The sequence below is a fragment of the Drosophila miranda genome, chromosome 5, assembly GCF_003369915.1.
Source record: "Drosophila miranda strain MSH22 chromosome 5, D.miranda_PacBio2.1, whole genome shotgun sequence".
Classification (NCBI taxonomy): domain Eukaryota; kingdom Metazoa; phylum Arthropoda; class Insecta; order Diptera; family Drosophilidae; genus Drosophila; species Drosophila miranda.
Genome location: NC_046678.1, coordinates 995,839 through 1,017,639, shown reverse-complemented (window position 1 = coordinate 1,017,639; position 21,801 = coordinate 995,839). Strand labels below are relative to the sequence as shown.

Here is a 21,801-nt window from a genome sequence, read left to right as displayed (position 1 = left end):
TAATGGAGGCTGTATAATTGTACTTTTTTCCTCTAATAATGATGAAACAATATTATTGTTTTATAAAAACGGATTAGTGACATGTATGTTCGACTCATCTCATTCTTGATGTAGATATAGGTTATCTACTAGTAACAGGGACGTAATAGTTTTTAAGATTCAATTTTATGTTATCACATTAAACCTATTGTATTGTAAGGAAAATTAATATAAAACAACTTTAAATTTATCTAATTTAAAATTTATTTCTGTCGTATACATACTAGATATGTATATTGTACATATTATATATGTTTATATAAATACAAACATATTTTTCAACATGTACTGGAAAAGTACTCTCAGTAGTGTACGTGCATATGTCTGGATTGGGATCGTTTTTATGCGATGTATGTACATATGTACATGAATTGCAGTTATTGCCTGATAAGAAACTTTAATCTTTAATTAAAAGTTGCTTGAAAGCAAAATGCTGCTCGATAAGCCCGCAAAATGACCGACTGTTTGTACCTGACAGAAAAAATTACAGTTCGGAAAAATGTTACTTCTAGAATGGTGTATTTTGTATATTTATATTTCACCTACAATATCTTTCTTTTTGATAACCTTCTATCTGGTGCATCAAAATCTTGGAAAATTTGTGGAAAAAAAATGTTCAGTTAAGCTTGAAAGTACAAACACCTCGAAAACACACATATCGTTCATCCAACGTATGTTAATTTCTTGTTAGAAAAAAACGAAAATAATTGGTTCAGTTTTCTGTCCAATGGGTAGTCAAATTTGATAAAGAAACAATCTAAAATTTTTATATTTTGTTCAACCAGACTCCTAGAGCATTAAAAAAATTATACATTTTTATATAAAAATTTCGCCATTTGCAACAATATATCTTAGGTTGTTAATGTTGCCTACTAGATTATTATGAAAATGTATTAGGTAAAAGGTAAAGGCGTATTTATATATTGTGGTATTAATTAATGTCTGTTAAGAATTTGAATATTTTTGTTGCATTAATATTGTTAAATAAACTCAGCGTGGGTTTATATTTATACTTACCAAAGATTTTCGTTCTGCCTTGTTTTAGTGCTGGGCACAGTTTGAGAGTATGGGCTCGATGCTGACACTTGGATTAAAGTTCAAGAAGGTGGTGAAAGATTTGATCTATGTACATATATAGGGCTGGTATGTTTGATGTTGTTTTAATATTAGCGTCCGCTTATGTATGTCCTGTGTATTAGTGTCCGTTCTGGTTTTGTGGTATTTTTTGCTTCACATGTTCATTACAGATGGTGTTTAAATATTCCGGCATCCATAGAAGGTTAATTTTGTATTCATTCAGAAGTAATCTTATATGGACGTTGACATGCAATGACTGCATCTTTCAAGAGGCGATGCAATTACTGCACCGACAAGTGGCCCGTGTGACACCAGCAGAAGGCTGTTACGCGCGGATCTCAGGCAAAACGCAGCCCTCCTCTCGCCCAACCGACCGAGGGGCGCTGCCGCACAACGCGCGGTGCGTAGCAAAACCGAATACAAATATGAGAAAAATACATTTACGAATACCACAACATATACTAATTACTAGAAAGGTGAGTGAGGATTAGTAATTTAATAAGAGGAAGGAAATTAGTGGTATATATAATATGTTAGAGGGAATTATAATCCGAGCATAAGACCTTAAGCGGTTCATGCAAGAAATTATAGTGAATCTAATAGGAATCGTAAAGTTTATGCGGCTCAACAGAGCAGGGCTATCTACGTCACCCTTGATCAAGTTGTGCATAAAAATCACACCAAGCATTTTTCTACGGTTAAATAAAGATGGGAGGCTTACTAATAGCAGTCTACTAGAGTAAGATGGCAGTCTCACACCCGCATCCCAATTAAGGCCCCGCAGAGCAAAGAGTAAAAAGTTTTTCTGTACTGATTCTATACGGTCCTGGTGTACTTTGTACTGAGGGCACCATACACAGGAGCCGTATTCTAAGATCGGACGAACAAGCGAGGTATAGAGAGTCTTTGTTATATAGGGGTCGTCAAATTCCTTTGACCACCTCTTTATAAACCCAAGCACGCCCATGGCCTTATTTACCATGGTAGAAATGTGTTCGGAAAACTTTAACTTGGGGTCTAACATAACAACCAGATCATCCACCAGGGTAATTCTCTCAAGAGAACCACCAAATAGGGTATAGGGAGCCAACAAAGGGCTATAACGATGAAATGTCATATCTTTGCATTTCGAGGTATTAAGGTGTAACAAGTTTGCACAACACCATGACTGAAAGTTATTGAGATCGGATTGCAAGCGAGAATGAAATGAAATGTCCTTATGCTGGACACAGAGCTTAACATCATCCCCATACATAAGTACTCGAGAGTATGTTAATACTGAAGGTAAGTCATTAATAAAGAGTGTGAAGAGTAAGGGGCCTAGATGGCTGCCTTGTGGTACTCCCGAAGAAACCTTTACTGGTAAAGAAAGGGAGTTTTTGAAAAGGACTCTTTGAGACCTGGAACAAAGATAGCTAGAAATCCATCAAAGGAGGTTGGGCGGAAACCCTAAAAGGTCTAGTTTATGCGCTTGAAGGGAATAGTTTACAGAGTCGAATGCTTTACTAAAGTCGGTGTAAATGACATCCGTCTGTAAGTTACCTTGTAAGTTACCTTTAATAATGAAAGAGGTAAACTCTAACAAATTCGTGGTGGTTGATCGCCGCCTTATAAATCCATGCTGAGTGGGAGATATAAGTGACTGGAGAGATGTTGCAAGTGCGGAGTTAATACCTTCTCAAACATTTTGGGGATAGCGGATAACTTTCCTATAACTCCATAGTTTTTTGCGTCAGACTTGCTATCTTTTCTATGGAGAGGAATTATAAACGATTCCTTCCAGATGGGGGGGAAGCAAGAATAATCGATGGACAGGGTGAATAGTTTAAGCAAGGGTCCACACAGAGCCTCGGCGCAGTACCTGAGTACACAACCTGGAACCCCGTCTGGACCCGGTGAAAACACCGACTTAACTAGTCGAAGATCATGATGTAAAGAACATTCATTTAACCGTATGGGTACGGATGACCAGAGTAGCTTTCCTCAGAATAGGCGGTGTGGAAAAATTGGGCAAAAAGATCGGCAATTGCGTGATCATTATTTGCCGACGAATTACAAAATGATAGCGTGAATGGGTGTGCGGACATTCTACGCTTACTGTTTACGAAGCAGTAAAACTGTTTAGGGTCCTGAGAAAAACGTATCCTGCATCGAAATAGGTAGTTCTTATAGCATTGTGCATTAAGAACTGAAAAGTTTGACCGAGCTATTACATAGCAAGAGTGAGAAGTAGGAGAACGAAATTCCTGAAATTTTTTATAAAGTCTTGATTTTAAGTTTTTTAGGCTGAATAACTCTTTGGTAAACCAAGGGGGTTTTTCAGATCTAATCGGACAAGAAAGTGGGACAAAAGAATCAAAAAATGTGCCAAGAGCATTGTAAAAAATGTTTGTGCCTTTTATGACATCAGAGCACAAAGCGGACCAATCAAAATCCCTAATTAGATTATTAAGTCTCGTAAACTCGGCTTTACGAAAGCAACGGACACGTTCAGGTGGCCTACTCGACCGACCCAATACAGTTGGTCCTATATCTAGCGACACTTCGAAAGTAGGATGGTAGGCGTCTTCAGGTATAGTGAGCGGAAGGGCTCGGGTTAACAACACTAAGGTCGGATCCGATACAAAGCACAGATCAAGCAATCGACCCAAGGAATTTTTCACATGGTTGACTTGAGACAGGGACAGGTCAAGCAAGCCGTCAACAAAGTCATGTCGTGACATGGGCACTAGGATACTAGACTCGTTTACCGAAGACCAAACAGTTCATGGCAAGTTGAAGTCACCAAGAACTATCATACGATCTTTATCAGATAGCGAGGAAGAAACAGCGGTTAAAGCGGACAAGTGCTGCTCATAAATTGAAATATCCGAAGAAGGTGGGATATACGAGCAAGTAATGAATATAGCGAAAGCGGGAAGAATCAGTTTTACACACAGGAATTCCAGTTCCTGTTGAACTTGGACTGTGAAGTGTTCCGACGTGAAGTAAGAGTCCACTGCAATTAGAACCCCCCCTGCACGTCGAGACGAACGGTCCTTTCTAAAAGTTGTGTACCGACCTGCCAAAACCTCGGAACTAAGAATGTCCGGCTTTAACCAGGTTTCAGTAAACACAATAACGTGGGAAGCAAATGCAACACTATCCCGGAAAAGAATGCTGAGCTTACTACGCAAGCCTCTTACATTCTGATAGGTTACTACGAGAAGTTAGTTTTTTGGAAGGGTGGAAGCAGGACGGGAAGATGAGGATGGCGCATTGGGATGATTTGTAAGTGTTATGGGGGGCCTATTTTTATACCCGATACTCAAAATGAGTATTGGGGTATATTAGATTTGTGGTAAAAGTGGATGTGTGTAACGTCCAAAAGGAATCGTTTCCGACCCCATAAAGTATATATATTCTTGATCAGCATCAATAGCCGAGTCGATTGAGCCATGTCTGTCTGTCCGTCTGTCCGTCTGTCCGTCCGTCCGTCTGTCCGTCCCCTTCAGCGCCTAGTGCTCAAAGACTATAAGAGCGAGAGCAACGATGTTTTGGATCCAGACTTCTGTGATATGTCACTGCTACAAGAATATTTCAAAATTTTGCCCCGCCCACTTCCGCCCCCACAAAGGGCGAAAATCTGTGGCATCCACAATTTCAACGATACGAGAAAACTAAAAACGCAGAATCGTAGAAGATGACTATATCTTCTAGAGTGCAAAATCTGAACCAGATCGTATAATTAGCCAGAATCAAGAAAACAATTTAATTTTTTCTCGCCCTGTCTCTCTCTAACACACACGTAGCATAGCCGGCTTTGCTTAGAGTAAAACATTAGCGCCTAGATCTCAGAGACTATAAAAGCTAGAGCAACCAAATTTGATATCCACACTCCTAATATATCGGACCGAGACGAGTTTGTTTCAAAATTTCGCCACACCCCCTTCCGCCCCCGCAAAGGACGAAAATCTGGGGATATTCACAAATCTCAGAGACTATTAAGGCTAGAGTAACCAAATTTGGTATCCGCACTCCTGTTAGATCTCACTATAAAACGTATATCTCAAAATTTCGCCCCACCCCCTTCCGCCCCCACAAATGACGAAAATCGGTTGCATCCACAATATTGAGGATACGAGAAAACTAAAAACTCAGAATCATAGATAATTATCATATATATCAGATTGCTGAATCTGGATCAGATCAGATCATTTTTATAGCCAAAAGGAACAAATCAATTTGCACTGGCTACGCAGCGCCCGACGTCACGCTCAGACTGATTTTCTGTCTCTCTCGCACGCACTCCTTGTCGTGTCATTTAATATTAGCGGCGTCTGCCGGAGGAGAGCCATACTGACTTAGTATCGGGTATAACTGTAGAGTTGCGGTCTCCGCAGCAACTCACAACGTTCCCCCTCGTTCTTCTTTGCCTTGAACTCCTTCACCACCAAATGCTCTGGCCAAAATTTGGCAGAGCAAATGGTGTCAAAGTGAGTTGGGGAGACACTTATCTTGAACGAAGATATCTCCCTGGCATAAGAGAAATTAAACTTCTCCACCTTTAAGCCCACGGCTTTTATTCTGCGTTGAATAAAAGCAATTACATCATTCGATGTGAGGTCAGGGGCCAGCCGTGAGACAAAAACTTGCCGTTTTGGTGGGACTCCCACCAGTGGTTTGGGCACCACAGGCCTAGTACCTGTGGTGGCAATATCCGGAGGTGCGGAACGTCTATTTACTGGTGGGATCGGGATGGACGGGACAACTAGTGAGCTTGCGGACACTATGGACACGGACGCTGCAGATGTACTTGGCTGCACATTCTCCGAAGCGATGAATTCGGCAACCGAATCTGCATCGCCAGCAGCTGTCGTTGCCCTTGGGGTGGCAAACGAAATCAGCTGCTGTACACTTTGAGTGGTCGGAGCCCGATTTTCGGCAACGAGCGGCTGAGCGACTATTGGCACTTGCAGATCCCGCGGAGTGATCTTTTTGCGCCTCGGAGACTCATTTTAAACCAGTTTAAAACAGATTTAAACCGCTAAACTGAGCCTCCATGGCTAGGAGCCGATCGTATTGGTTTTTAAAACCAACGGTCAGCTCCTTAAAGCCACTCCGCGTCTGCCTCATAAAAGCTACCATGTCTTTTTCCACCGCACGGCATGCCCCGCAACTGTACTGCAAACCATTACGCTTTGAAATGGCATCACTCACAAGGCCAGAAAATCCAGCGCATTTTGTGTGCACTACGCTGTCGCAGAGCCAGCAGGGGATAATCGGCTGATCGTGGGTGATCTGCTTATTGCATGATTTTTTGGCACATACAACAGAAAACCCCATAGTAAAATATTTGAACAAAATTAAAATCAAATAATATTTTAAAACAAATGGCTATCAAACCAGTGTGCCAGACAAACACTAATAGGAGGAGAGGAGAACAGTTGCAGCAGCAGCTAATGAGAGAGAGAGAGCTACTGAACAGAAAGTTACGAGAGCGAGAGAGAAAGAACAGTTATTTAAGTTTAGGTGATAGGGAGAGAGTGATAACACAATGCAATGCAATGCAATTTAATGCGTACTCACTCACTGCAACAACACAAACACGACAAGCCGACCCCGAAAAATAAAAAGTTAAATAATGTTTTAACACAAATCAAAAGGCATGCACTCGCGGAATGGAATAGGTTTTCAGATTGTTGGCTGGTTAGGAAGTTAATTAAAGTTTATTTAGGAAAACACCGGCTGTTTATTCAAAACAAAATGAAACGAGGGGGAACGTTGTGAGTTGCTGCGGACACCGCAACTCTACAGTTATACCCGATACTAAGTCAGTATGGCTCTCCTCCGGCAGACGCCGCTAATATTAAACGACACGACAAAGAGTGACGTCGGGCGCTGCGTAGCCAGTGCAAATTGATTTGTTCCTTTTGGCTATAAAAATTATCTGATCTGGTCCAGATTCAGCAATCTGATAGATATGGTCGTTATCTATGATTCTGCGTTTTTAGTTTTCTCGAATGTGCAATATTGTGGATGCAACAGATTTTCGTCATTTGTGGGGGCGCAAGGGGGTGGGGCGAAATTCTGAGATATACGTTTTATAGTGAGATCTAACAGAAGTGCGGATACCAAATTTGGTTACTCTAGCCTTAATAGTCTCTGAGATTTGTGGATGCCCCAGATTTTCGTCCTTTGCGGGGGCGGAAGGGGGTGTGGCGAAATTTGAACACGAAACGGTCAAGGTCCGATATCACAGGAGTGTGGATACCAAATTTGGTTGCTCTGGCTTTTATAGGTTCTGAGATCCTTGAACTCATATTTTGCAATTGGCAAAACCGACCATGAAACCTGTGTGTTAGAGAGAGACAGAGCGAGAAAGAATGAAATTGTTTTCTTGATTCTGGCTATAACAATTATACGATCTGGTTGAGATCTTACATTCTAAAACATATAGTCATCCTGTACGATTCTGCGTTTTTGGTTTTATCGTATCTTTAAAAATGTGGATGCCACAGATTTTCGTCCATTGTGGGGGCGGAAGTGGGCGGGGCGAAGTTTTGAAATATTTTTGTAGCAGTGACATATCACAGAAGTCTGGATACAATACATCGTTGCTCTAGCTCTTATAGTCTTTGAGCACTAGGCGCTGAAGGGGACGGACAGACGGACGGACGGACAGACGGACAGACGGACAGACAGACATGGCTCAATCGACTCGGCTATTGATGCTGATCAAGAATATATATACTTTATGGGGTCGGAAACGATTCCTTCTGGACGTTACACACATCCACTTTTACCACAAATATAATATACCCCAATACTCATTTTGAGTATCGGGTATAAAAATGCGGAGCGCAAAACAAAAACGCGTCTGATCACTACGAAGAGAACGAGTTTTTGTTCTGATAATTCTGATAACTGATAATTTTTCTTTTTTATAGGCATTGAAGACTGCAATGAAATTATATGGTTCCAACAGGAAGGCTACTTACCAAATGACAATTAAAATTTTGCCATGGAGACTAGCGGGTACGGATGTAAATTAGAGAGCGTGCGATTTTTTCCGTTAGACTTTTTATAAAGTCGCAGCTCTGTGCCATAAGCCCGAAAACCTCAAAGCTATCGCTCAAATAAAAACCTGCAAAAACCTTGGATGCGAGCTACGACAATGGTACGATGCTTTGTTTTACACATAATCTAATTTATAGATCTTTAACTAAATCGTCAATATTAAATTCACAACTTATTTTATTCATTGTCAAAATCGATTGAAACTTATTGAATCATATATTCTTTTTATCTTATTCCCTTTTGTTCGAGAGATTGATTGCCACAAAGAGCCTTCCAAGACTCGAAGTCTAGATAATTGAACTGAGGGATCTAGAATTCGAAGATACAAGAATTCATCTAACGCAGACTCATAGATAGTTAGTTATATTTTATATTACTTTTTTTAAATCGTTACAAAGTTTTAAAAAAGATCAAAGAACTAGAATTATATGTCCATAAATACGCGTAAGTGTAATTGATGTTAATCACAAAGAATATTAATTATTTTTTAAGAACTGCATTTGTGATCGCTGCTACGCTATGGTCTCACATACAACAGCATACATCTTTAACGGTAGCCGTTGGGTAAAACCATTTCTAATTTTACGTAACCAGCAGACAAATGACAAAATAACCTATAAGCTGCTTATAATATTCTGCAATTCTTAACATCAAATATAACTATTTTGTATAAAATCTCTCTTTAAACAAGTATTTTTGAATATAGCAAGAGCATCCAATTTGGAAGAACTCTTAAAGAGAAATATTAAAATTATGGCTTAAGACCGCATGAAAACATTTCGTTCGGTAATTTACATATTAGTTACATAGTGATCCGATCTTGGCGCTTCCGACTAGTATACGCGGGCGGAAAAAATATCTTTAAACTGTCTTTAGATTAAACTGAAACACTGAGAGACGAGCTAGTCCATTCCATATAAAACGGAGGACAGACAGACATAAAATGACGAGAACAGCTATCGGATGTAGCAAATAAATAGTCAAAACTTACCCTCCTATTACTATATGGGTATAAACACTGATATTATAAGTGTCTTTAAGATTTTTTTTTAGATTCATGTATATATTTTCTGAGAGCTAATAAGAAAATTCTCTATGCGCAACATGCGAAAATATTTATTTACAATATGTAGACGCTGTCAAGAAAAAATCGGGTTATTTGTTTATGTTAATTTCATTGTGTATGCTTTTTAATATTATCTGTTTTCAATATTCTATTAAGACTCCAATGTGTTATAGATATCAGGCAAGAGTAAATTTCTTAGTGCCAAGAGAGCGTTTTCACCAACTTTGAATATCAATTCTTTGAATATAAATTTGCATGCACTTTTAGGTATTATATTTGTTGCTAATTTAGGCACTTTTGTAATTTCGAATAAGATATTAAATATATATACATACATAAGTATATTGTCATCATTACTCTAACTTATAATCAAATTCAATTGAGTCTAATCTATTTGAATAACAATAAGTTTTTTCTTATTTAAGAATATAATATAGGAGCACACATAGTTTTATTATTTGCCATAAAATACGGCAGAAAGCTCCTAAATTCAACGGACGGAAAATCGAGTAATTAAAGGCAGATATCGTTGAAAAGCTATCTACAAGAAGGTGTAATCCATTAATCGGTTGTAAATATTAATATTGTATTAAATCTTACGTTATGGGCATCCACATTCATCCACAACCATTTTCGGTAAATCACGTTTGATGATACCGTCATCTCCATAATATATTAAAGACATGCTGGAGAACTTAACTGGGGCGCAACATGGTCGCATACCATTTAGTAATCCCATTTTTCGATACTCTTCTATAAAATGGGCATGAAATGTTTGAAAGGTATCGGGTGTCCTAAAAGGTCCCGTACAATCACCTCTGCAGTAATTTGCAAAGTATCCTCTGGGCGCTATAATCCAGTCATCCCAGCCCAGGGCCTTAAAGGATACATAGAATGACTCTTTGCAGCATTGCCCACTTAAAGCACCCCCACAATCCACGGCACGTCTCCTTACACGTCGGTTCCTTGTGGATTCAGTATGAAGCACGAGAAATGGTCGATTTGGATTAGGATTTATATGGGCTGAATTATCAATTTTTGAGTTAGAACTTGGCATGGAAATTCGGAATAATTGAAGTGAGTAGAGGCGACCGCAGCCGGTACAGTCAATCAACAGTCGTAGATTTTCTTCACTGTTTTGGCTATACCATTTGCGGATTGTTTCAGTCAGATCGAATTTCTGCCATCCCAGGTGCTTGGTGTCTACATTAAAGGATGCACGGAACAGGAACGCCTGGTCGATTCCCTGAAAATGATAATTGTTGTGTTGTGTCTGAGGTAGGCCAATTTATAGTATGTATTCCTCATTTCAACTCACCTTCTCAGTAATATTAATTCCTGCTGTCAGTTGAAATACCCAGATTTTAATTCTATGGCGTGAGCCCTTGGATTGCCACTTCCGTTTAGCGTTTGTCAAATGTTCAACCTGAAAATCTGCGTCGGGTTTTGCATCCCAGTAACTGGGTGGTTTATCGATGCGTATGTGTATCTGGGCGCTGCGTATGTATAGTTTTTGGCTAGGAACACGCTCTTTTTGTGGAGCAAATTCCAATATTCGATATTGTCTATATTGTGTTCCTATAGGATATAAAAATAGACAACATTTGAAAAGATCAACTACATTAAACATGAAAAATTTTAAAACAGTCTGAAACTGATTAAGACTAAATTTAAATTTTTTTTTAAATGTATAAATGTATAAACTTCAAATATTAAGAATGTAGTACCATTTGAGCACCCAAAAGTACACCAAACACTTAAGTTGTACGTTTTAAACCTACTGCTATCCTTTACGTTTTTTCAAACTCAGGTGTACCATTATGACTTATGACTTTCCACCGTCGCGCTCCATTTGGTTTCCTGAGGCATCATGTCTTGGGTCAAATTTCAAAATCAAATGATCTTCGAGTCATCTTCGATCAAAAGTTATGTTTAACAGTCATATTGCTTTAACGTTAAATATAGCTAAGGGTTTTTAGCATTTATCAAGCGTTGGTCAAAAGTTGCGTCAAAAGGTACGTCCGATGTTGGAGTATTGTTCTAGTGTGTATAGCTCACAATAAAAAGAGCGACAAATTCTTATTGAATCTGTTTGAAAATAGTTTTTAATCGAAACTGAACTCCCAGTTGGCAAACTACCGATCTATGCTTAAACTTATTGTCCTATCCTCATTGCACCATCGCAGAATATGCAATAGTGTTGCTCATATTTATGCACAAGTTTCTTCTCTATTCAGGATTGTGGACTCCCCAACCCTTTTGGGACAGATTGACTTTGCGGTTCCTTCCAGACCTACCCGTAATTTTCCGGACTATCCGCTTACTATTGTTAGATAGGTCAGCTACGCCGAGCTTGAACCTTTTATGGTTCTATGCCATACCATATCCTACGAAATATTCCCTAAAATTGTATTATTTAATATTTACCATTATCTGAATTTATCATATTTTTAAAACTTGGTTTTGTTTCTTTTCTCTCCTGTATTTATCGTTAGTTCTATTATTATCTAGTATTATTATAATAGTCCATAATTAGCAGATACTTGTTCATTAATTTAATAAATAAATAACTGAACATAAGTACATTTAATCCTTTACATACTCGTGACTTTGCAGTTTTGGAATTCGGCCTAATGTAAAGTTAGTCCATCCATTATTAACCGTCTTAATTGTATGATGGTGTTCCTTTCACTTCTTACAACAATTGTGAAAGTACTTCACCGAACATCATAAAACAGACACTGACACTGTCTCTGTCTGCAATAACTAAGTACTTAGACGACATAAGTGTTTTAAGGGTTGTCACGGTGTTAGTCTAGACGCAGACGTTCTTACATAAGAGGCCACAAACTGACACTTGATATTACATTGAAATGAGCATGGGGTCACGAATGTACACAAGTATGTACGTATTCATGAACGCATGTTCATATATGTGCATATACATATGTACATACATATGTACGTTCTTATACATAGTTAAGTTATACACATGGAAAACAAACAAATTATTTAAATGTGTGCATTTCCCACATGAGTTTCCAATTCATATATACATACATACATATGTATATGCCAGTATCTTCCTGCATAATGTTGGCGACGATTAGAGGGTCTATGGATTGGTTACCTAGAGAATTCAGAGTACGAGAGGTTGCCCAATATAATAAATAAATAGGTAAAACAAAAACTAAATAGAGTTTAGTGCTTAAAAATGAGATGAGATGAGACCATTAATAAGTGCAATCGCTCCACACTGAGCTTTTAAAATTAATCGTAGAAATCTTACGAATGGTCGATTTTCTATATAATACATACAGATGTATATATGGGGATGGGCAAGAAAGGGATGGCTTCTTGTCGTGTGCATTCCGGGTCACTTATAAATTATCACTTATCAGTTCACTTACCTTCTTCAGCAAACGTAATTATTTCCTGAGTGTTCCCAAAGAAGTCTTCACGATCAAAGTTTTCCTGTTCTGACATAACCGAGTCGTCGTTCCGCTTTGGTTTCTCATCCTGTTCAATACCGCTGAAAAAGTCTATGTTCATTGGATGTTGTCCGTTTCTGGTGCTGCTTCCATGTAGCGGCTCGTACTGGCTTTTGTCATGGACCTGAACACTGTAATCGTTAAAATAAACATGATCATTTGGTTTGATCCCGCCGTTAATGCCAATATTGGCCCTACTATCACTACTACGATTTATATCTATCAGATATGTAGATTTGCTGAACGCATTCGAATTGCCTTTTCTGTCACCGATGCCATTGCTATTCCTGCTGTCACTGCCACGACCATTTCTCTGCGGCTTAGAGGCAGTGGTATGGATATTCTTGGGCTGGTGTGTAGCCGTAGACCCACTGCGAGAGTTAATTTTAATCTGGCGTATATCTGGCCAATTCTTTAAGGTTATACTTTGCACATCGTCTTCGTGATTCTTTTGCCTTGCTCGGATCGCTGTTCGATCTCTCATGAATTTCTCATATATATGGCTTCTACTGACGTTAAAAGTATATGCAACCGGAGAGCGATATCGATCCTGATGAGGATCTGGATCACTAGTAGCGAAAACCGTCCCGTCTCGTTCATTGAACCTATGTATTTCGGATGGGGATAGTTCCCGCAATCGCGAACGCTGATCGAAATCGCTACTACTGCTGTCAAATGCATCGTTAGAAGCCATCCTTCCACCATCCGCCCGATATATTGTTTCCCAAATAAATTGCTTGGGTAAAGGATGAGATACGTTTGGCTTATGGGTAAGGCCAAGCTTCGTCAAAATTTGCCGTTTAATTGACTCTAAGCGAACTCTGTCGCTCGGTGCAATATTATTATGGGGTCGATTAGTTTTTTTGTAGAAATAATTGTTGTTATTGTACTTGTTGTAGTTGTTGTAGTCTGTGTGTGGATTATCTGTGTAAATGTGATAATTGTAAAGTGTTATGTAAGTTACAAAAGTTTTATTGTAGTATGAGTACTGTATGGTGTGTATGATATGTATAATAGTTAAAGTAAATTTTACATTACTTAGCAAGAAACGAAGGCTAGGAGATTATAGCTGACATAATAACGATCTATCTTCAAAAGTATTATATCTTCGGCCTGTCCCGAAAGCTAGCCATCCATATTTGTTTTTTACTATGCTTAACAGTAAGTATAAGTATTTATTGTAATTGTATTAGTGTAATATACATATGCTGGTATGTACGACAGCTAAGGGGAAAGAAATTACTTAAAGGATTGCACGACAAAATGTAATTGTATTTTGTTTAATTAAAGGCAATCCAATCCAATGGGACAATAAAAGTATTCTTTTTAATACGCATGGACCTAAAACTATTTAATTCGAACTTTTCCTTAAACCGTTATTTTTGCTTACGTAAATCTACTTTGAATATTCGTCTGTTTGTCTGCAATGTCTAAAGGATTCATTATACTGATAATAATAAAATGTATATGTATCTAATAATAGAATAGAATAGATTAGAATCGAATACAGATAAGATGTCATAAACAATTTCCATAGCTTTTAAAAAAAACATTTTTGATTTCATCCCTATGTTTTATTTGTCGTTTCTGTGCTTTGATTGGAAATATATAAAAAACGCAAGTCTATGGCAGAGACTTACCTTTATCGCTGTAGAAATTGGCTTTGCCTTCCTCATGACATATGGTACATCCCTTATGATTCACAAAATTGGAGCCATAGCTACTGCTGCTTCCGATGGCATTGCAGTTAATTAGTTTCACCTCAAACCAGACAAGTCCAATGAGCAGCCAGATGAGATTGGCTCGATTACGTTTAATCTTGGAACAGTGACGTATTGGGCTGCTATTCCCCGATGGCCACGACGATATGATAGCTTTTAAAGAGGATAATCGAACGTTTCTTGTTGGCGTGCTTCGTAGCCGATTCGCTTTTGGTACAGTTGCGTTAATCGCTTCGAATGCATCTATGGAAGCGCATGTGTCAGCGCGAAGGCTATGACTAAGTCTTTGTCGGAATATGCTTTCCTGCTGTTGCGTTTGGTGCTGCTGTTGCTGTTGTTGCTGCTGTTTGTTGCTATCCGTTCTGCTGCCATTATGGCTGTGCCTACGTCGTCTACGCCTGCGTCGTCTTCTTCTTCTCCGCTGTCGCTTGCGATTGCGACTGTTGCAAAACATTTTGCAGAGGTTCTTCGATTTCAGTTGCTGATCATTAGTGATATCGTATAAACTATGGCCATAAAGCGACTTAAGCTTGGCATCCGAATTGCTGCTGACACTGGCACTGGCTGCAGTAGGAACGGGAACGGGCTTGTTGTTGGTACAGCTCCCACCTCCACAGAGCTCTAGTAGCATGCAGCTTGATATAAGAGTTGCTATGGCCGTTGTCCAACGTGCGAGTGCAATAATTGTACCCACTACAACGGATACGACCAAACCACCAGTACCACAAGCTTTTTTCCGTGCCAGTGGCGGTGGAGAGTAGCTAGTCCTCGAGCTGCATTTGTTGCAGCAGTGGATGTTGATGCAGCAGCAACAGCAGCCTACAACAATGACGCAGCATCCCTGGCGACAGCAAAGGCATGGGCAATTGTAGAAGCATCTTTTCCCTGTTTCCATGTTGCTCTATTTCCCTTATAGCAATTTATAATCATCGGTTGTATTTTCCTGGTAAAAATCTACAGGCCATCGAAAAGAGTTTCCATTCTGGGTCTGGAGACAAAAATAATAATAATGTGAGTTTTTCGAATAAAACTTGCTTTCAAAAGCAAAAAAAAATAAAAAGATACATATATAGGAATCGATTGTATTAGGACATCGCTTTGTGCATCGTGTTAACATTTTTCTAAGGATAGTCCAACGTTAACAGGCCACGACTAGAAAAGTCATATCTGTGACACATTTTTAAAGCGCCACGATAATGAGTTATCGATCTCTAGCAACACTGCTCATTTGCCCAGCTTCTTAGTAGAGTGTATCGATGTTCTTCTATTGGCCTAATTCTTGTTGCTGTTGTTTCTCAACGAATTCTAATGCTTTCCAAAGGGAAGGCGCTTGTTTTTCCTTGGAAGGGCTCCCAGCCAGTGTTTGTTGTAGCATATGAAATGGCATTTTGTAGCTTTTCTTGCTTTTGTTGCCAGTGACCGAGCGTATTGACTTGGAGTTTTGAGTCGAGTTAAGTTTCGTTTTTCCTTTTTTCTTCGTTGACACTCTGCAGAACTGATGGAGCAGCAGAAGCGTAGAATTTTTGAGGGGAACACACATTTTTGTTTTCGGGGTAAAGTTGTTACGTTTTACACATATTGTAATGCTCATGACAATGAGCCCAACCCACCCCACGAAAGGGTGACAGGTCAAAACCGATCATCAATACATATCTTGCAGTACCAATTTCGTTATCGTTTCTGCACTGCGTGACCTGATCCTTTTTGTATGTTTAACTTACGTTCCGATATTTTCAGAAAATATATATAATGTTCGATAATAAACTAATCAACGGCTTTTCTCCCGTCCCAATTGCAGCCCGGAAGAGAGTGCGGAAAAAGTAAGAAAGCAAACAGTTCAAATTTTGGGTGTGAGTTTTGAGTGTATTGGTATCAGACAACAACAGGCCATACAGGCAGATTAGCATGTATGTATCTGACATATTATATAACTATCTAACTATCATAGCTACCTAGAGTTACTAAAACATGTAAGAATCATGTTTAATAAACACTTCATTCACAACTAATTGCAATAAAGTGTATGTTGCACACGAGGAATTATTTTTATGGAATAATATCAGTCAGAGTGTTTAATGATAAAGGTAATGCCATTCTATCCTTCTTGGCCACGGCACAGCAAGAAAATAACGATGGAGGATTTCGTGTTATGGTTTCGGCATTAACTCCCACGACAGACACAAAGTCAATTGAATTTGAAAATTTGGAAATATCTCGCATATGTAAGCGGCAATATTCCAAGGTGAAAAAGGTGTCAGCAACAAAAGACTGTTCAAAATTTCAATCCGGAAAATCCTTTATGACAGCCCCACTGGGAAGATTTTGCTGCAGCGGAGGGGAAAGAAGAATGCGCGATGTCAGCGAAGGAATTAATTCACAAGCACGTTTTGCGTTACGACAACCAAAAAATAACACTCAGCGAGTTGTATGTTTTGAAGGCACAAATTTTAAGGTGGTTTCTCGGCGAAACAATATAAAACTGGAGGATAGGCAAGAATTTTCAACAGGTGCGAACCGCAGAGCTCACTCTTTCCCCTACTGTGCCGACTAAGTAACGGGTTTTTTTTTCAGAAGTCCGGTGGTCGACAAATGGCACACCCGCGACTATCAAAGCCGCCACCTAATATAACTGATGAAGTTACAGGTAGCGACAGACGATAATCATCTACCAGTCCCTCGAAAAGAATTTCCATTCTGGGTCAGGAGACAATAACAAAGTGAGTATTATTCGCAGTTCAGCATTCGGGCCATAGGAATTTTCGCTAAAAACAGGCTGTTGGTAACAACTTCGTTGTTTCTAAGGATAGCCCAACGCTAAAAACAACTTGGAGAAATAGTTCAAAATAATTGATTCGATTTTTGAAACACTCAGGTTTGCGATTCTATCAATTAATTACTTATCAAATAGTGACTGTCCGAGTATGTCTGTCTGTCCATCAGATTGCCTTTTTTATTTCAGACTAAGCTGTTTTTCTAGCTTTGTATCTCAACGAAGAGTTCGAAATGCCTTCTTTCTTGAATATAAACAAAATTATTGTAGAATAATATTTTAAAAATGTTTTCCAGCCATCATATCATATTTATTCATCTATTCTTATTATTTTATTACGTGTATCACAGAGGCTTAAGCGGACAGAATCGCGCTCGCAGACACCGCCGCACTTTTTGGGGCGCCATTGTGAAAAGGAGGATGGGGTGGGGTTGGGTGGGTGCTGATTAATTCAATGCCAATGCGCTCCCCAAATATAATATATATATATATATAATAATAATAATAATATATACATACATATACAATATATAATTTTATTTTATTCACATGCATGTATTTCTCACGTTTAGCTTTAGTTTGGGGTAAGTTTAGATTTAGAATATCACGAAACTGGTATTAAATAACACTCAGACAAGGCGACGCCAGTGGCGGCTGTATAAGTGCTAGCGGAAAGAGCTGCGAAATACATCGGCGTCGACAGAGAATCGTTACGTAGTTATGAAAATGAATTTCAATTATTTTTATTCAACCACAGAGAAATACTAATGTTTATTAAAATTGCCTAAGACTGTATGTGTTTTCACCTTAATGGGGATTTCTGAAAAAGCCATTGGCCTTTTCAAAACTTCTTCACTGTAAGACAATTTTCTTGTATATATTACGATCACAAATATTTATTATTTATTAGAGAAAAGGACGAGCAAAGAAATGGAATTTATTTTTCTCGCGTACGTACGCAATATTTCACGCGAGTAAATTGCTACTAAATGACATTGCATACTTTATGGAAACAACGTAGCCAAACAAACAGCGTAACGTAAACTGAACAGACGTTACGTTACGTTATGTTCCTAACATAAATGTGGCGCGCCACCTATCGTCTTTTGTCGCCAAAGATACACAAATTAGGCGCCACTCGCACTATATATGAATTTCCCACATCCGCAACAAGCTCTACTGGAATTTTACATTATCATTTTCATAAATTTCAACTTTGGCCGAATTACATATGGCGTCTAACTTTTCTCAGATAACTTTTTTCGATAATTTACATTTGGCAAATTACTGGCAACTGTTCTTATGAACATATATGAAATCCCTAAATTCGCAACACTGTTCCGAATAGCAAAAGCTCTATTTCGGACGCTTTTGTTGTCGCTTTCATGTGCCGGCGAGACGTAGATCGTCTCGCCCTCGTGGAGGGCGCTACTGTGACAAAAGCTTGGTTTTCGGATACATGCAAATTTCCTTGTTATGATTTTCAGCCATATATTATGTGGTTCTTTAAGGAAGGAATGATTAGATAAGCTCAGCTTAAAATTTATTGATGCAAGCCGGTGCTTGCAATTTATAATTTCAAAAACGAATTCAACCGTGGACGTCCTTCGTGGCAGGACGCACCTTATGAGATCGTCAAAAATCAGTTGTTGTGACACAAAATAACTATGCTGTAAGAGAACTTATTGAGCAAGATCGTTATGTCCATGAATTTGAGGCAGCCTTAGGCATTAGTATGACGTCCATCAACAAGATTCTCCTTGATAAGATCGTGGTAAAAAAAGGTGAGTTCGTGTTGAATCCCACATAATTTAGAAATCCGCCAAAAATAGGTTCATTCCCATTGGTGTTGGTGGATCACCTAAATTTGCACTTTGTGCTATAGTCGTACATGAAAGATAAAAACAAAAGTTTTTCAGCACTTGTGGAATGAAATTTGCAACATGACATGACTAGGTACGGTACACGAATCGCATTACTTTAATAAACATTAATCTGCTTATATATTCATATGTAATTTTACAGCGCTACTACACAAATCTTTGGATCTTATAGTCTGACATCTAGGCGCTTATCAAGAGGGATGGACGGACAGATGGCTGTTGATACAGACCAAGAATGTGCCTATTTTATAAAAATAAGCTAAAACACACTTGAGTACCCGGTACTCAGGTTGTTTATACATATGTCATACTTATGAGCTATTTAAAAACTATGCAAAATATAATGTTCCCATATCGCACATTCCGTTAAGGATCTCGCTCTCTTTCAACCTGGCATCCACTGGCACGGAAAATCCATGGAAAATTGTTGTCTTTATTCGGGACATAATAATGATCCGATCAGATCGTGTATTATATGATTCTGTGTACTCTGCTAAGCTAAGCTGGAGAAGCTTATGGAGTGGAAAACGCTTCTTTTTGAGTAGCGCGAATATTGAAAGTTTATCTCAACTCTCGCGGGAGGTGTCATAAAATCCCTGCTCTAGAAAGCTTCTTATTATGAAGAAGTATCATTCTGTAACATACAAAAATGATAAATGATCGAAAAAGATTGCAGGTTTGCAGTTTGCAGCTATCCGTTTAACAGGCGAGAAGTAGGTAAATATTTAACATAATTTTGTATTTTATTTTTTTTTGGTTTGTCAAGTAGATCAGTTTTTGGGTTGTCAGTAAGTTCCCCTTTCAACAATTTTTTGTACCCACTGGGCCGCTTGGCCTGCCTGTGCTGTAGTGTGGCATCTTTGCACTACTCTACTCTGCACCATAGTGTTCGTTCTGGCAGTTTGGGCTTGATTGTGTTAGTGGTTTTAGGAATTACGGTTCGTTGCTTGCCTTTCTATAAATACATATATACGTATGTATGTATATACACACCTATTTGTAAGTTTGTAGAAGTATTTTTATCATACGCACAAGAAAAATTTATTTACTTAATATGAAAAAATACATATACATATGCATTTTTATAGAGAGTGGACGACTTTTAAATGTCATCTGAAATATCAGAAGCAATAAACCATTCATTCATTATTACTACTTTTCTACCATGCCTTTCAAAGAAATCTTTTTTACAATTTCACATTTTTTACTACTACTACTACGCTATCGTGGTATGATAGCCAATTCCGATTATTTCAAAGCTTAAAGATTAGAAACATAGGGACAAAGAGAAAGCAGATGGATAATACTTGAATTGTCTTCGCAATTAAGAATATACAAACATATATGTAGTCTACAGGGTCAGAAGATTAATAAAATGTTGTATATACTTAGTTTAATACCCTGTTAAAAGATATCGAAAGTGGACTCATCGTTTGCTAGTTATTAGCTCTATGTATGTAGTGTATATAATATAACGTACTTTACTTTTTCACATGTATGTCCATACTTCCATGTTAATGCTAAACATTGTTACTAATTTGAATTATTGTACTTGTACTTGTAATAATGATATACATTTTTACATATATGTGTATTTGAGGCAATAAATAGCAAAGGTGGTGAAGGAATGAATGAAATTCCTTACAAATAATAATACATTTGTACAGAACACCTATCTTTAAGGAAGAGGACTAGTAGAAGCTATTGATCTGAAAGAGTATAACATTAATCGGTCTCAGAAGGCCTTTCATTCTTTTTTATTATTAAACTTCAATGCAATTTAAGGAAAGCAAAACGAGACTCAAAAAAAGTTAAAAAAAAGGGGTCTTAATACAAAAAAAACAACAACAAAAATACTTAGTAATAGTAATACTCAGTATATAACATAACAGAAAAAACAAAGGCAGTTGGCAGCAGCAGCGCTACAGTCATCAAAAACCAAAAGAAACAGCAGAAAAATTGTCTCGGTTGGCTTGCAGACCGTGAAAAGCCACGAGCCACGATTGAAATACCGAATTTCATACCAAAACATATGAGTACTGATTGTTCATATAAAGAGTAAGCGAGCACTATGGATAATTCTACATACATGTTGTACATAGGTATGTGCCATGAATGTATGTACAGATATACATATATATGTACTTATAGACAAGCATTTATTCGCTTATACACATACATATATTGTATGTGAGTGTGATTACTTTTGACCATTACTTTGCTGACTGGCTAAGGATCTGCATGAAGAATAGGCCAGCAGTATCACCATTCTAGGAATGACTTTTACGCGCCGAAGTTTATATACTCTTGCAGTTCGATGACCAGTCCAACGCTTTGATCAATAAATCATTTTTTTTCAAATAGCCTTTTGTTATATTTCTGCTGCTAAGTTTGTTTATTTTTTTTCTGTTATGTTCGTTAATATGGCAGACGATGATTATGTGAAAGTTTAGTTATATAATCTTCAAAAACAAATGTTTATCTCATTTCACAACTACTTGTTAATTTGTTTGAAAAATACCGTTGAAGCGCAAGGGTGTTGAAAGGATTTCGATTAGATAGGAGCGTAGAATATTATCCAATCATTTTGTCATGTGTCGGTATCTTTAGTAATAATCGCAGCATTTTTCAACGTCCTACGTGGTTTTACATTAGATAAATTCGGCTAGTCTTGAAAGAGGACATAATGTGTGTT

At 38.1% G+C, this 21,801-nt stretch overlaps 1 protein-coding gene and 2 long non-coding RNA genes across 5 annotated transcripts; 2 read left to right on the top strand and 1 right to left on the bottom strand.

Annotated features, from left to right (window-relative positions):
- Window positions 1–1,451: 1,451 nt before the first annotated feature.
- LOC117189248 lies at window positions 1,452–16,487 on the top strand. Of its 2 annotated transcripts, none has more exons than XR_004473324.1 (3): window positions 1,452–1,592; window positions 8,046–8,275; window positions 16,252–16,487. It is a non-coding gene; the product is annotated as an uncharacterized LOC117189248 (long non-coding RNA). The 2 variants fall into 2 exon arrangements; XR_004473325.1 differs by lacking the exon at window positions 16,252–16,487 and adding an exon at window positions 8,427–8,511.
- LOC108164504 (inhibin beta chain) lies at window positions 9,686–18,218 on the bottom strand. 2 transcript variants are annotated; one of them, XM_017300287.2, is made up of 6 exons: window positions 18,030–18,218; window positions 14,373–15,441; window positions 12,652–13,656; window positions 10,560–10,819; window positions 9,842–10,487; window positions 9,686–9,778 (listed from the first exon to the last, which is right to left on the bottom strand). In XM_017300287.2, exons 2-5 carry the CDS (start codon window positions 15,346–15,348, stop codon window positions 9,843–9,845), a joined length of 2,886 nt encoding a protein of 961 aa, XP_017155776.1. In that variant the 5' UTR covers window positions 15,349–15,441; window positions 18,030–18,218; the 3' UTR covers window positions 9,686–9,778; window position 9,842. The 2 variants fall into 2 exon arrangements, with proteins under 2 accessions (XP_017155776.1, XP_017155772.1); XM_017300283.2 differs by having other exon boundaries at window positions 9,690–9,782.
- Window positions 16,488–17,642, top strand: LOC108164505. Its single transcript, XR_001775857.2, has 3 exons — window positions 16,488–16,960; window positions 17,025–17,170; window positions 17,574–17,642. It is a non-coding gene; the product is annotated as an uncharacterized LOC108164505 (long non-coding RNA).
- Window positions 18,219–21,801: the final 3,583 nt, after the last annotated feature.

Coding starts and splice junctions, on each gene's coding strand:
- LOC108164504 (XM_017300287.2), bottom strand. CDS start 15,348: ATGGAAACAGGGAAAAGATGCTTCTACAATTGCCCATGCCTTTGCTGT. Junction 13,657..14,372: donor CAATTTCTACAGCGATAAAG/GTAAGTCTCTGC, acceptor ACATTTACACAG/ATAATCCACACACAGACTAC. Junction 10,820..12,651: donor AATTACGTTTGCTGAAGAAG/GTAAGTGAACTG, acceptor TATATCCTATAG/GAACACAATATAGACAATAT.